The 15,323-nt window shown below is 35.5% G+C and overlaps 1 protein-coding gene across 4 annotated transcripts in view; it reads left to right on the top strand.

Annotated features, from left to right (window-relative positions):
• Positions 1–15,323, top strand: part of GPR180 (G protein-coupled receptor 180) — a 290,031-nt gene that overhangs the window by 21,368 nt on the left and 253,340 nt on the right. For 3 of the 4 annotated variants that reach the window (XM_082366141.1, XM_082366139.1, XM_082366140.1), the window contains 3 exons: positions 980–1,171; positions 3,120–3,197; positions 4,183–11,835. In XM_082366141.1, coding sequence (XP_082222267.1) covers positions 980–1,171; positions 3,120–3,197; positions 4,183–4,341 — 429 coding nt within the window. In that variant the 3' untranslated portion in view covers positions 4,342–11,835. Of the gene's footprint in view, positions 1–979; positions 1,172–3,119; positions 3,198–4,182; positions 15,083–15,323 lie in introns of those variants that run through there. The other variant, XM_082366138.1, reaches the window with a different exon arrangement.

Consider the following 15,323-nt stretch of genomic DNA (forward strand, 5'->3'; position numbering starts at 1 on the left):
ATTTCAAGAAGGAAATTTATGTGTGCAAGATGAGAAAAGAGTTCACCTAGCAAGAATGGTAGCTGGAGTAAAATTAGGGTGGAAGATTTGAGAATGAGGAAAGGAAGTGGTTGCTGGTAAACCCCATAAAGCCTAAAATTGGATTTAATAATGGAGTTTTGATCTAAATTCTTTGGAAGCCACTGAAGACCCAATTCTGAAGGCTGAGTTGGCAAATGAAGGGAGCACAGAGGGCTACTGACATGTGTGATGGTGAAAATTATCGTAATTTAAGTGATTGTTGTTTGGTAAAGGTGGAGGGAATGTGGGCACTGATTTCTACTAAATAGCAGTAAACAGAACAGCTTAATGAGGAACTTGTGAGCTTTACACTGGGATAGTAACAATATGGTAAAAAAAAGGTGAACAAACAAATAAGGATAAGCAACTGTGCCCTGGATGCTATGGTGGATATTGAAAATCTACTCTCCTTTACCCAGGGAGGTTACCGTGGGAAAAGAATGAGGTCTGAAATCAACAATTCTGACTTGTTAATTTCTGGACTACAAAAGATACTGAGATATTTGAAAGTTTATCCTGAGGTAATAAATTCTGCTTGAATGCAGAACGGTTTGATTCTTAATAAGGTGTTGAAGTAAGAAAGAGATAGATTTAGAAGAAAGTTTATATTTATTCTCTTCATCTTTTCAGCTTATTTTCATCATTAGAGATGTCTTACTTGAATCATGGTAACAGTAGCATTTTTTATCTCTTGTATGTGGTCTCATTTGATAACAATCCCTTTTCTCCAGCTGAGGGTATCAGTGAAGGAAAAACTGCCTGTGCTTTATTAATCAACACCTTGTATAGTCTGATAAATCTTAGAGCCTCTTAGGAATGCTTATATACAGGTTAAGGGGATATAGAAAAGAGTTGAAAAAAGTACTCTATTGTAAGTAGACATGACTTTTTTCTCTAAATATAATATTGTTTTTTGCAGAGTATTTTGCTACTTTGGGAACAGCTTGAAGATACCAGTCCTCACAGCCACCATTCACATCACAACTTAGCAGGGATCCTTCTAATTGTTTTAAGAATTTGCCTAGCATTGTCATTAGGCTGTGGACTCTACCAGATCATCACAGTGGAAAGAAGTACACTCAAGAGGGAGTTCTATATCACTTTTGCCAAAGTATGGGTTTGGTTAGAAAATGACTTCTTCGCATTATCAACTTCATTTTGCTTTACTTGGGAAGTTAAGGAGCAACCATATGTTAATATTTAGTAAACTTTTATTATGTGCCAGGTACTTTATGTGCTTCAAATCACTTAATCTTCACAACTTATGAGATATAGATGATATTATCCCCACTTTGCAGAACTCATGAAACAGTAGTTTCCATGTAATCTTTGGCAGGTCAGTTTTGCCTGTATTATAATTTCTTTATCAATAGGGATTTTACATTTTTTCTGTAGTATCAGAATTTTTTAAATAAAAAAATTAGGATACAGTTTGCATGTCTCAAAAAAGTCATTAATGGACTATGAACTGTTACTCCCAGAATTATGCAATGTTTTATAACAAACATGAAGAGCCGTCCTTCAGCGTAAGCAGAGGGAGCCAGGAGGCTGAGTACGTACTGTGTTTCAGCCATTTCATGGCATCCATATGAGACCATGTCTGCTTCATTCCCCCTTGCTGTGTCCTTCTTATGCTAGTGAGATCTAAAGGCAGATGGATTTTTTTTCTGTACCCATGTAATAAAGGAAAAGATCAGGAGACAGGTTGAGTCAGTAACGTTACAGAAGCCTCCCTTCCTAGAGAGTTATATTTTTTTGGTCAGATTGAGAGAATCCATAACCCATCATCTTGGCAACTCAGAGCAGCATTCTGATAAGCTGTTTGGTCAGCCCACCCTAGCTGACAGTCTCAGCAGAACGAGGCTGAGACGGAGGGCCGGATTCCTTGTTCATGCCAGATGTGGAGCATTTTAAAGCTGCTGCTGCAGCCCTAGGAACCCATGTCAGGCCTCTGAGTACCAAACAGGCAAGGATATGCCATTTCACTTTGGAATTCTTCCCAGAGACAGTAGTGCTTATTGTTTCAAAAGTTAGTGTATACTTCAGGTATTTAAAAACTAAATTTTTTCTTTTCTTCTATGTTTAAAACAGTACAAAAATTTTTTCTTAAACTTTAATTTTTATTTTTATATGTTTTAATATAACTATTTGAATAGGTTCAAACATCCAAAAGTATTTTAAAAGCAGCAAACGTGTTTCTTACTTCTCTCCCATCTATGCAGTTATCACCTCCTCATATAATCACTGCTATTAATTCCTAATTTATTTTTTAGAGAATTTAAAATATATATTACTATATACACTAATATGTATAAAATGGATAACTAATAAGAACCTGCTGTATAAAAAAATAAATAAAATTCAAAAATTCAAATATATATATATATTACTTTATATTTCCCTTCACTTTTATACAAATAGTAGCATACTGAACACATTTTTCTATATCTTGTTTTTTTTCCTTGTAACCTCAATATACCAAGCATTTCAACAGCTACTAGTATTAACTTATTATTTTATTTCAGATTTAATTTTGGAAAAGGATATGTTGCCATGTTCTAGGAAAAATAGAACATATATATTTGAAAAGTGTAGTGTTAAAAAGTTTCCCATTCCTACTCGCCTAATTCTGTCTTTTGTGCTAAATCTCAAACGGATAACCGCTGCTAATCGGTTTTTTGTGTATTCTTAACAGAAGTTCTTTGTGTATCTGTATGCAAATAATGTATATTCTTATTTGTTTTTTATAGAAATATTACACATTTGTACCTTGTATTTCTCAATTATTGATTTGTTACTTATATATCAAAACATCAAAATATATGTATGAGGAAGATGTAAGATTTTAAATACTCCAAAAACACCCATTTGATTAGAACCAGAATATCATTGTCACAACAATAGCAAATATATTTCTACATTTTATTGAAAGTTCTACTGTACAGGCCAATTGAGACCAATCAAGACCTCCTAAATATGCTAGTAATGTTATTTATCTGGTACATTCTGAAAACAAAGACATAGCTGCACTTATTTGACTTATTTTTCATTTGTTTCAGGGCTGTATCTTGTGGTTTTTGTGCCATCCAGGTCTTGCATGCATTTCTATCATTTTTAATGACTACCAAAGAGATAAGGTAAATAATATACATGATCAAAATAGTTTTTTGTAGTCTTTATTGGGAAATTATTAAAGTAGGAAAGGCCTGTTTATCCATTCAGCGGTTTCTTGGATTCTTTAAAATAAAACTTTGAAACAAAATATTGAACCAGTGAGTATTTAAATTTAGTTTATAAGCAAAATGATGGAAGATAGCTTTTGTTATTCTTATTTTAGCCTATTTCATAATACTGTTTTATAAATTAAATCATAAAATTTATAACACATCTTTGTAGTTAAGAAAAAATGATTAAAATTTTTTGCTACATAATGTTAAAAATCAAGACAGCTTTCTAAAAGACAGTCTAGTTGCTTTAACAGCCTGCAGACTGGAATGCCATGCTCAAGTATGCCACATTTTGGTTGTATTGATACCTACCTTCTTAGGTGAATTACTCCATCATTTCGAAGTGGAGTTCTGCCAGGAGCCCTTTACAAGCAATGCAGTGTGTGGTTGAACGCACAAATGTTTCTTGAACCTGAGGTATTCACAAAGGGTAAATAGATAGGAAGGTAGTCTACAGAAATAGAGAAGTGACTTGAGAATTTCGGAAAGGGCTTTTAGAGTACTCTTCAGGATTCAGGTAGGGGCATGCTTTATTCCTATTACTAGATTAGCCAGGAGTCTGATTTTTCGTATTACTTTCTTTAGTGCATGCACCCTGAGGAGAAAATGGTTTAGAAAATTATTCTTTTGTATCTTATTTTGACATCTGTAAACTAACCGTCAAAGGAATTTTACTTTTGAACAATTATAGTTGAACATTAGTCTCATTTTCCTATTGAAAATTTCTTTTACAAAATGTACCCACAGTAAAGATGGGACGGATACAGTTTATTATTTATATATATTTATATAAAGTATATATAAGTTTATATATGTATAAAGTATTTATAGGTCCATGATAAATATAATTTCTGTTTTTGCATGCAGTAAAGCATTCCCTTTCTTTTCTTTTCAGGTCATTACAGTAGGCGTTATCCTTTGCCAGTCTGTTTCCATGGTGATTCTCTACAGACTCTTTCTATCCCACAGTCTATACTGGGAAGTTTCTTCACTTTCCTCAGTAACACTGCCACTGACCATATCATCTGGACACAAAAGTCGGCCTCACTTCTGATACTTGATTTTCTTTAGAGGAAAAGTAAATTTATTTACCAGAGTGCAATAAGGATCCAAATACAGTGACTTTTTTTTTCATACTTTTGGTATGAAAAATTGAACAGAGAAGGCAGAGCATGTTATTTATACAACTGCATTTAAGCAGTACCAAACTGAAAAAAAGGTAATAAATGTTTTGAAATATACTTAATAAACTTTCAAGAAAGAATGTTGTTATAAGGTGATTTATGCAATTTCCATATGGAAATAAAGATGAAAAGAATTATATGATATTTTGGTAAGAGATTCACCACTTATAATGCCTCCTCTTATATCAATAGTTAACTCAGGTTTGATAGTCTTATAAAAAGTAATCAGTTAAATGATTACTTGCTTATACATGTCTAAACCAAGTCCAGTTATGAAATCAGTGTAAGACACTGGTTAAAAACTGCTTCTTTTTATGCTTTAAGGAAAGTGCATTTCGTATTGGAGTTTAAAGAAATTGAAAATGAAGTTACTTCAGAAAATCAATATAAAATATACTCATAGTTAAGTGAATAAGCTTTTGTTTATTTGTGGGTGGGGTTATTCTCCCTTTTCTTCTATTACTTTTAGCTCTAGTTAGGTTTTAGCTTGATTAGCAAAACGTTTTTGACAGATAGTTTATGAAAAACTTAGATACATTGCATTGGTTTTACAAAGGGTTTTAAAATCTGAGCACTTAGGTGAAGGGACAAGCAGGTTTACATGTTTAAAAAGAAAGAAGGAGAAAGTACTGTGTGATATGCTACTAAAATTTTAATCCTGATATAATTCATTTCTCTTACACTGAATCCCCAATCATAATTAAGCTGTATACTCAGATTAAATTAACAGAAGCGTTTCACATAAATACTGGTTTCAGTCATCAACTACCCATGAATTCCTGCCCAAGGATACTTAATCAGGATTAAATTTTCTATGAATAATTGAAAAACAAAATACTCACTGGATTTGTTATAATCCGTGTTGGCACTGGATTCTAAGTAGTTGCCATCTTGAATCCTTTGTAATAAAGCCATATTTTTGCGTATGATGCCCCAGTATTGAGTATACACTCTTATCAAGTGCCTGTTTAAAAAACTGCTAAATTGTTGTTGCTACTTGCTGTATAAAATGACTATGCCCATGAATAGTCACTGATCAGAAATTATTCTGTTTCTGTTTTTCAAGTCATTCAGGCCTTTACATTTTTACCTCTGGCTTATTTTAAAGATTTTTTTTTTATCTACTTGTAAAGGTATTATGTTTTTAAGCAAGAGATGGTGCGCTGATCTGGTAATTAACCTTTTTAAAATTAAATAGTTGAAGCAACATAGCACAACTTAAAAATATCTATGATTTTGTCTTTGTTTTTCCCTTACATCTAGTCTCATTGGAAATGAATAGTATTCTGCTTCATTTTAAAGGGAAAATACATGTGTTCATGACTAGCAAAATGGCAGAACGACAGAGTTCAGCCTGCTCATTGAATCATCAACAGTTCTTTGTAAATTATTTCATAAATGAGAGCTACAGATTGAGACTAGAAAATCTGAGGTATATCTTAGGTTTACGTGTTCTCCTGAGTGGTCATGACCTTTTCTTTTACCACATCTCACTAATAACCCCAGTTATTATCTGTTGTGTTCAACTGAAGTACGGTTAATTGAGCTGGGAAAAAAAAGAGTGAAGCCTTTTCATAAATTTTGTGAACTTGCAACAGTGGGAAGAGAATAATCTTTGTGTTATTTACACAAAGAACATGGAAACTGTAATCAACATATATGAAATATATTACTGTGCTTGCATTTATGAGGCTTGAACAGGTTTTTTTTTACTCTATTTTTTAAGTTATGGTTGAACTTGCTGATAATTTATTTTGTTATTCAAGAGCCATTGTTAAATGAAGAAAAACAGTTAATAAATGTATAAGGCAGTTGTGAATAAAGGTTAGTAATCCGAGCTCAAAATTCATAGTTCGTAAGTCATGACACAGTGTCCCCTCTTTTTCTCTTTCTGAATGTTTACATGGAGATTTGTCACCACAGATTACAGAAAGATAAGTGTATACTGCAAATGCTAATTAAAGGTCAAAAGTTTTCTACTTTTCTTTCTCTGTCAGATAATGCTTTTTAAAAAATCTATTGATATTTTTACATTTTTTCTTAAAGAAGATGAGTGGTCTCTCGAGAGCTTTTTTTTTTTTTCCAGAAGCATCTTGTTTCTTCTTTTAGGAAGGTATATATATAGTGGTGTTTATTTTTATTGACGTGTATAATAATATTAGCCCCTATTTAATTGAGTGCTTACTGTGCATCAGGCCCTTCACACTCATCCCTAAGCTCTAGTGCTGTAACCACACTCCCCTTTAACTGAGTATAAGAGAGAGGATAAATGATTCCCCATAGTCACCTGACTTTCCTTCACTTTTCTACTTTACCCCTCATGATTTAATTAGTACCTATTAGATGATGGGTTAAATTTTAGTGAGAATGAATGGCTATCCATAGTTAATTTTAGCTGTTGATTTTTAACATTAAACCTGGAATTGTGCTGAAAATCAGAAATGAGCTTGACTATCTGTGTACCCTCAATATTTGAACATCTGGCTTTCAGCCAGACAGTATTGCTAGCAGGTAGAGAGAATCCAGGCAGAAGAGCTTGCTTTAAGAAAAATTTTAATGATCTCAAGTAAAATAAGCCACTTCTGATGAAAATGGGAGATATACAAGTCTAAGGCCAATTCTAACATAAGAAGACTAGAATCTATACATCAGCATAAACATTGGCCCCTTCAACATGTTTCCTTTAGGCGGCTATGCATATTCTCTGGAAATTTTTTGGAAATCTAGAATTATTTATGACACGTTCACTTTAAATAGCTTCAGTGGTGTCAAATCTTTAAGGTTCTTTGTTTTTGAGAAGTGATTTGATATAGCCAATAAATTTGAGACTAGATCTGTAGAGGTAATACCAATTTTTGTTCCAACATGTATTTATGAATTGAGACTAAAATAATGAGATTGGTTTTCCAATGAGATCTGAAAACTGAACTTGTGCAGTAGTTCTGTAATATTGCTGCTTCCACACTTGGGTGCCTTCTCTGCACAACTCCAAGGGCATCATGCACATTGTGCTCTAGGAGTGACAGTTACATAGAAGAGCAGGAAGCTTGGAGTTGTGGAAGGGGTGGTCCTGCCCGCTACAGCCCAGTCTCCACAAAGCAAAGGGAAATCACCTGGATGATGGAGTTCTTTGTGCTAACCTGATGCCTTTTATATTTGAAATTATTTTAAAATAATTTAGAAATGTAAATCAGATCAAACTACTGCTGTCTTATTAAAAACTCTCCATTTGCTTCTTGTTGCACTTAGAAAAAAGTGACTCATGCTCGTTACCATGTTCTACAAGGCCCCACGTGATCTGGTCCCTCCCTCTATCTCTGATCTCATTTCATACCACTCTCCCTCTCACTATGCCCCAGTCTCGTTATCCAAAAATACCTCATTTATATCACTGCCTCAGAGCCTTTGCACTAGCTATTTCTTCTGCCCGGAATATTCTCTTCCAAATCTTGATGTGTTTGCACGGTTGAATCCTCATCCTTCAAGTTGTCAGCTCAGATATCTTTCAGAGACCTCTGACCATTTGTGGTGGATTTATATGAGGCCAATGTAGCTAAGCTGGAGATATGTTTCTCAGAATTACCTCTGCAGAATTCCAGAATAGCATGGGTCAAAGAGATGTTTGGAGTAAGATTTAGTGGGCTGAAGTAAAGTAGCCAGATCCAGATTCTTTTTAAAATTGAAAGGTCCAAGCAAGGCCCGCACTGTTGCTGCTCACCCAGGTTATTGCTTATCTGCTGGTTCACCTTCTTGGTCTGTGGGCCAGCAGCCAGGTCCACAGAACACCAGCTCCTACTGGGTCACCTCCTTCAGCTTCTCTGACTCCTGGGCCAGATGTGTGTATTACTCTATGACAAAGGGTGCTGGGTTGTGCAGGACAACCCCATTCTCGAGGGTGGAGACGTCCAGTCCATTCTCATGAGTTCCACTCAATTCCCATGGGTTTTGCTCATCCTGGCAGGTCCCAGTGCGTCTTTGCTTTCCCCGCTTCGCATTCATCTTCCCTCTCACTTGCCAGACACAGAAGGAATAGCCCCCTAGAATCCCTATAATAAATCCCTTATTTTATATATTTAAAATTGAGTGTGTGTGTGTGTGTGTGTGAGAGAGAGAGAGAGATCCTAGTGGTTTTCCTTTTCTGAACAGACCCGACAGATACACCATCCTATCTAATGCTGCTCCCCATCCTAATCACTCTATTACAGTGTTTTCTTTTCTCTTTATAGTACCGCTTTATCTTTGCCTGTTGCCTCTCTCCCCAACTAGAATGTAAATTCTGAGGGAGTTTGGCCATTGTCTGTATTGTTCATTGCTGTACCCCTAGCACCTAGAACATTCTCTGGTGCACACTAGATGCTCAAAAATACTTTTGAATGAATGGATAAAAGCAATTCTGAAAAAGTTTCAGACATGTATTTAGCAATACCTCCTATATAGTGACTTCAATAATGCCTTGCTGTACTTTATTAAGTTATATGGAACTGAGAATGTGTAAAAATCTTGAGTGGTCAAGTAGTTGTTAAATAAAGTCTAACCTCTAAAACTCATCAATTTTAAGAGGATTCCTCAAGTTGTCAAAGAGCCAGTTTCCCTCTGTTTTAAATAGACTGTATTGGGACCATGTGACTGGCATTTTAGCCTACCGCACTAAAAGCACCAATTTAAAAGATGTTTAAGTTAGCTAGAGGAAGGAATGTTGACAGTAGTCAGAAGCAGGTGGGAGAAAGAAAAACTAAAAATGACCCTAACACTCAAATCACAGCAGCCTGGAGTCATTTAGTGTGGGTGAAAACAGCCCTGTGTGCCTCGATAGACACTTAGAGCTTTATTGTTCAATGTAGCTCATGACAATAGCCCTTAGTATTCAAAGATTAAATTATAAATTATGTTCAGAACCCTCATAGAAATGTTCAAATACATTGTTAATGTTTTATTCTTGTTAAATTGGTAATATATGTACATTGATTGTACAAAAATTAGAAGGTTGAAAAGGGTAAAAAAGTAAGTCCTTGCAGCCACTTATTTCCCTCCCCTGGATTCAACCTCTGTTACCAGTTTCTTGTATATTTTTCTAGAGATGGCCCCATGTATATATAAACATATGTGAAACACAGATTGGAGCACCCCATACAGGTTGTTTTGCACATTCAGCAGTTTATTTTGTATCCCTACCTACTGAGTTGCCCCATCTTTTCATCGATTGCTTAGAATTCCATTATATGAATGAATCTTAATTTTTTTTTATCAGTCCTCTGTTACTAGACTTGGTTTCCAGCCTTTTGCTATAACAGGTAGCCTCTTAACTCTTGGAATAAAAAATTTGCCTGGCCCTCTTCCCCTACTACCAGACTGTCCTGCTCCCCACCCCACCCCCCATCCCACTTTCTAGGATCTAAATCATTGGAATTTCCAGAGTGCTAGAAGTGTCTTTGTTATTCATGGTGGAAACTGATAGTTTATGCTAATGAGATGACTCTGTATGAAAGCTGACCACACCAGAAAGACCAAGCATGTGATTAGAGGGTTGGGGCTTTGAGTCACAGTGATATCAGCCTGACCTCTGGGGAGGGAAAAGGGGATGGGGATTAAGTTCAACCCTGTGGTCAGTGAGAGACTCTATCATGCCCATGTAGTGAAACCCCAACAAAGACTGCACACTGAAGCTCAGTTGAGCTTATAGATTTTTAAAATACAGGTAGAATTTAAAGTTTCTTTTTTTTTTTTAATGGCCACTGTGTTTTACCTGTGTCATAGGTAGAAAAGCCTTACCTCTTGGAGATTATGTTTAAACCCCTCATATTTTCTTCTAACAGTCTTTTTTTTAAAATATGTTTAAAGTTTTGATCCACCTGGAATTAACTTTGCTTTAAAATGTGAACTAGGGATACAACTTAATTTTTTTGAGATGGTTGCCCCCTTATTGCAACATCATATATTGTATAATCCACCTTTTATTTATTGATTTGTAGCTAATCTATTTGGGAACTTTTAAGCCTTTTCAATAAACTGTTGATTCATGGTCTAATACCACACTGTTTTAATTATTGTAGCTTTAAAATATGCCTTACTGTCTGATAGGGATAATTTCCTGTTAATACTCTCCTTTTTCATAATTTTTTTATTATTCTTGCCAATTTTTTCGTATGAGCTTTAGAATCCTTTTTTTTTCTGATTTTTTTCAAAAGAAAAACAAATCCTGTTTACTGTTTTTAGTGGGATGTATTAAATTTCTATATCAACTTAGGGATTTGACTTCCTTAACATGTTGGATGTTAATTTCACAGATGGTAGCTTGTCCTTTTGGCTCCTTAGCCAAGCATGTCATCAACTGTCTGAACTGTGGTTGCTTCCATAGTGATTCATGAAACTGGTATGAAATACCTTTCTATTTTTTTAATATGAGTGTGTGTTTGTCAATCGCTTTTTAAAGACTTCTTTATATAGAACTTATACATTTCTAGATATTTTAATGTTTTCTTTCATTATATGTTGTATATGGCTATTGTTTTACATGTGAAGACTGTTGGTTTCTGTATTTTAATTTTGCTTTCAATCACCCAACTGAAATCCCCTAACAGTTGTAATAACTTTCTAGTTGGTTCTTTTGTACTTTCTAGATAAACAATCATGTCATCTGCAAATAATGATCATTTAAATTCTCTTCTTCCCTTTTTTACCTCTCATTTTTACTCCTTATTGCTAGTATCTCCAGAACAAGGTTAATTAGTTTTGGTAACATGGTGGTAAGGGTTCTACATTCCACATGAAGTGGTTCCAAGTAGACTTTGAAAAGTTAAATATTTATACTGTAATCCCTAGAATAAGAACTAAGAAAAAAACAAACTATATATTTTTTTTCAAAAATGCAATAGGAAAATTAAAAGGGAATAATAAGAAATGTTCAAAAAAAAGAAAAAGAAGAAAGGGGAAATGAAAGAATTAAAATCAGAGAAAAATAGAAAAGCAGAAAACAATAAAATGATAGACCTATATCCAAACACATCAATAATTACGTTAACTGTAAGTGTTCTAAATCACCAGTTAAAAGACAGAGATTGTCAGAATAGATTTTTTTGAATGTCCCAACTATATGCTATCATCTATAAGAAGCTCACTTCAAATATAATGATATAAGTAAGTTGAAATAAAATAATGGGAAAGATATACACATGCAGACAATAATCAACTAAAAGCTGGAATGACTATATTAAGATCTATATTAAGATCAAAGTAGACTTCAGAGTAATGAAGATTACCATGGATAAAGAAAGGATTAAAAGATAAAAGGGACAATTCACTAAGATGACATTGCAATCCTAAATGTATACATCAAACAATAGATCTTCAAAATACATACATCAAAATCTGACAGAACTGAAGGGAGAAATAGACAAACTCATAATTATAGTTGGAGACCTGAGAACTCTTCTCTTAGTGATCAACAGAACTAGTAAAAAATCAGCTAGAATACAGAATTGAACACCACCACCAATCAACCAGATCTAGTTGATATTTACAGATCACTCAACCCAACAGCAGAAAAATATACATTCTTTTCAGGTGCACATGGACCATTCATTAAGATAGACTATATCTTGGGTCATAAACCATAACAAATCTAAAAGAATTGAATTTATACAAAATATGCTCTCTGATCATAATCAGGAGCAGAAAGATAACTGGGAAATCTACAAACACTTGAAAACCAAACACTTTTTAAATGAACCATGGCTTACCAAATATATTTTGAATTGACAGAAAATGAAAATACAGCATATGAAAATTTGTGGGAGGAAGCAAAAGTATTTCTTAGGAGGAAATTTATAGCACCAAATGCTTGTATAGGGACTTCCCTGGTGGCGCAGTGGTTAAGAATCCGCCTTCCAGTGCAGGGGACGCGGTCATTCCCTGGTCAGGGAACTAGATCCCACATGCATGCCACGACTAAGAGTTCACATGCCACAACTAAGGAGCACATATGCCACAACTAAGGAGCCGGCAAGCCACAACTAAGGAGCCTGTGAGCCACGACTAAGGAGCCCACCTGCCGCAACTAAGACCCAGTGCAACCAAAATAAATAATAAAATAAATAAAATTAAATAAAAATTAAAAAAAGAAAGAAATGAGCTATCAAGTATGAAAAGACATAAAGAAAACTTAAAAAATAATGCTTGTATAGAAAAGAAGAAAAGTCTCAAATTAATAATCTCAGCTTCCAACTGAAGAAAATAAAGAAGTGAAAAATAACCCCAAAGCTATCAGAAGGAAGGAAATAATATAAGAACAGATATCAATGAACTTGATCACCAAAAAACCATGAAGAAAATCAATAAAACCAAAACTGCTTCTTTGAAAAAAATCAGTAAAATTGATAAACTCCTAATAAAATTGACAAAGAAAATAAGAGGAGACACAAATTACTGTTATCAGGAAAAAAAGAGGAGATATCAGACTCAGCAGACATTTACAGACTAACAAGGAAATACTGCAAAACAAAACCAAAAACAAAACCTCTGCTAACATTAATATGACAATTTAGTGGGCTTCCCGGGTGGCGCAGTGGTTGAGAATCTGCCTGCCAATGCAGGGGACACGGGTTCGAGCCCTGGTCTGGGACGATCCCACATGCCGCGGAGCAACTAGGCCTGTGAGCCACAACTACTGAGCCTGCGCATCCGGAGCCTGTGCTCTGCAACAAGAGAGGCCGTGACAGTGAGAGGCCTGCGCATCGCGATGAAGAGTGGCCCCCGCTTGCTGCAACTAGAGGAAGCCCTCGCACAGAAACGAAGACCCAACACAGCCAAAAATAAATAATAAATAAATAATAAATAAATTTAAAAAAATATATACGACAATTTAGTTTAAATAATCATTTCCTGAAAACCATACGTAAAGAACTATGAAGGGTCTGAGATTTTACCCTACTTACTACCTAACTAGTTAACCTGTTACTGCTTCGTGGAGGCTGCAGAACACATGAGACTCCTAGGTCAGAGACAAAGGACTTTATTACTCAGAACTCAGTAAGCATCATGAACTTCAGGCTGTTTTGCATTGGTTACACATACCTCTAAGTCCATGGGGGCAAAACTGGTAAGACTAGATGGATGTTACACATACAGTGGATTTGTGTAGCCCCCAAGGAACTCTGAACTTGGGGAATTTCTCTCTTTTGTAACTGGCTTTGTGTTGAGAGGGAGAAGTTACCTCACCTTGCTCACTGCAAACACAATCCTGAGAAAGACCCAGACAGAGAATGTTTGGAGCCTTGCATTCTTGACATACCCAGCAAAGGCATATGCAGGGATTCATAGGGCTCATGATGGATTACCTCTTCCAATACCACAAACCACCAAAACCTACTCAAGATGAACTAAATATCCAAAACTGTCCTATAATGACTAAGGAATTCTTGTTTAAAAGGTTTAAAAGCCTTCTGAAATAGAAATCTCAAGCCCCAGATGGTTTTATTAGTGAATTCTACCACACATTTAAAGAAGAAATAATACCAAATTCTACACAATCCCTTCCAGAGAAATATAAGAGGAAAGAGAGAAAGATGCAAAGGCAATTCAGTGGAGAAATGAATGTCTTTCCAACAAACAGTGTTGGAACTATCGGACATCCATATGCAAAATAAATGAACCTCAACATAAACCCCACACCTTATACAAAAATGAACTCAGAATGAATCATTGATTTAAATGTAAAACTATAAAACTGTAAAAACTTGAATACATAGGATGAAATCTTTGTGACTGAAAGTTAGTCAAAGAGTTCTGACATACCAAAAGCACAATCTACAAAAGAAAATATTGAGAAATTTGACTTCATTAGAATTGAAAACTTTTGCTCTGCAAAAGACACAGTTAAGAGAATGAATAGACAAGTTACAGTCTGGGAGAAAATATTTTAAATCACTTATGCAATAAAGTGCTCTATATTAAAATATGTGTAAAGAGCTCTTAAAACCCTACAGTGTGAAGACAACCCAATTAAAAAATGGACCAGGGAATTCCCTGGTGGTCCAGTGGTTAGGACTCAGCACTTTCACTGCAGAGGGCCTGGGTCTGATGGTTGGGGAACTAAGATTGCGCAAGAATATATATAGATGACAAATTAGCACATGAAAAGATGTTCAACATAATTAGCCATTAGGGAAATGTTAATTAAAATCATGATGAGATACCCCCTATTAGAATGCTAAAATAAAAGTACTGAAAATACCAAGTCCTGCCAGGGGTGTGGAGCATCTGGAACTCTCCTATATTGCTCGTGGGAATGCAAAATGGCACAGCCATTCTAGGAAAACTGTTTTGCAGTTGCTTATAATGTTAAATAAATTACCATATGACACAGCAATCCTACCTCTGGGTAATAACCCTAGAGAAGTGAAAACTCATGTTCACACAAATATCTGTACGCAAATGTTTATAGCAGCTCTATTCACAATCAAAAAAACTGGAAACAACCCACATGTCCTGAATTAATAAAGTATGATATATCCATGCAAAGGAATAGTGTCAGTAATAAAAAGAAACAAACTTAATTCACACAACTTGGGTGAGTCTCAAAGGCATTATGCTAGATAAAAAAGCCAGTCTTAAAAGGTTATATACTGGGCTTCCCTGGTGGCGCAGTGGTTGAGAGTCTGCCTGCTAATGCAGGGGACACGGGTTCGAGCCCTGGTCTGGGAAGATCCCACATGCCACACAGCAGCTGGGCCCGTGAGCCACAACTACTGAGCCTGCGCGTCTGGAGCCTGTGCTCCGCAACGGGAGGGGCCGCGATGGTGAAAGGCCCGCGCACCGCGATGAAGAGCGGTCCCCGCACCGCGATGAAGAATGGCCC

The sequence above is a fragment of the Balaenoptera borealis genome, assembly GCF_965194805.1.
Source record: "Balaenoptera borealis genome assembly, chromosome: 18".
NCBI classification, from domain to species: domain Eukaryota; kingdom Metazoa; phylum Chordata; class Mammalia; order Artiodactyla; family Balaenopteridae; genus Balaenoptera; species Balaenoptera borealis.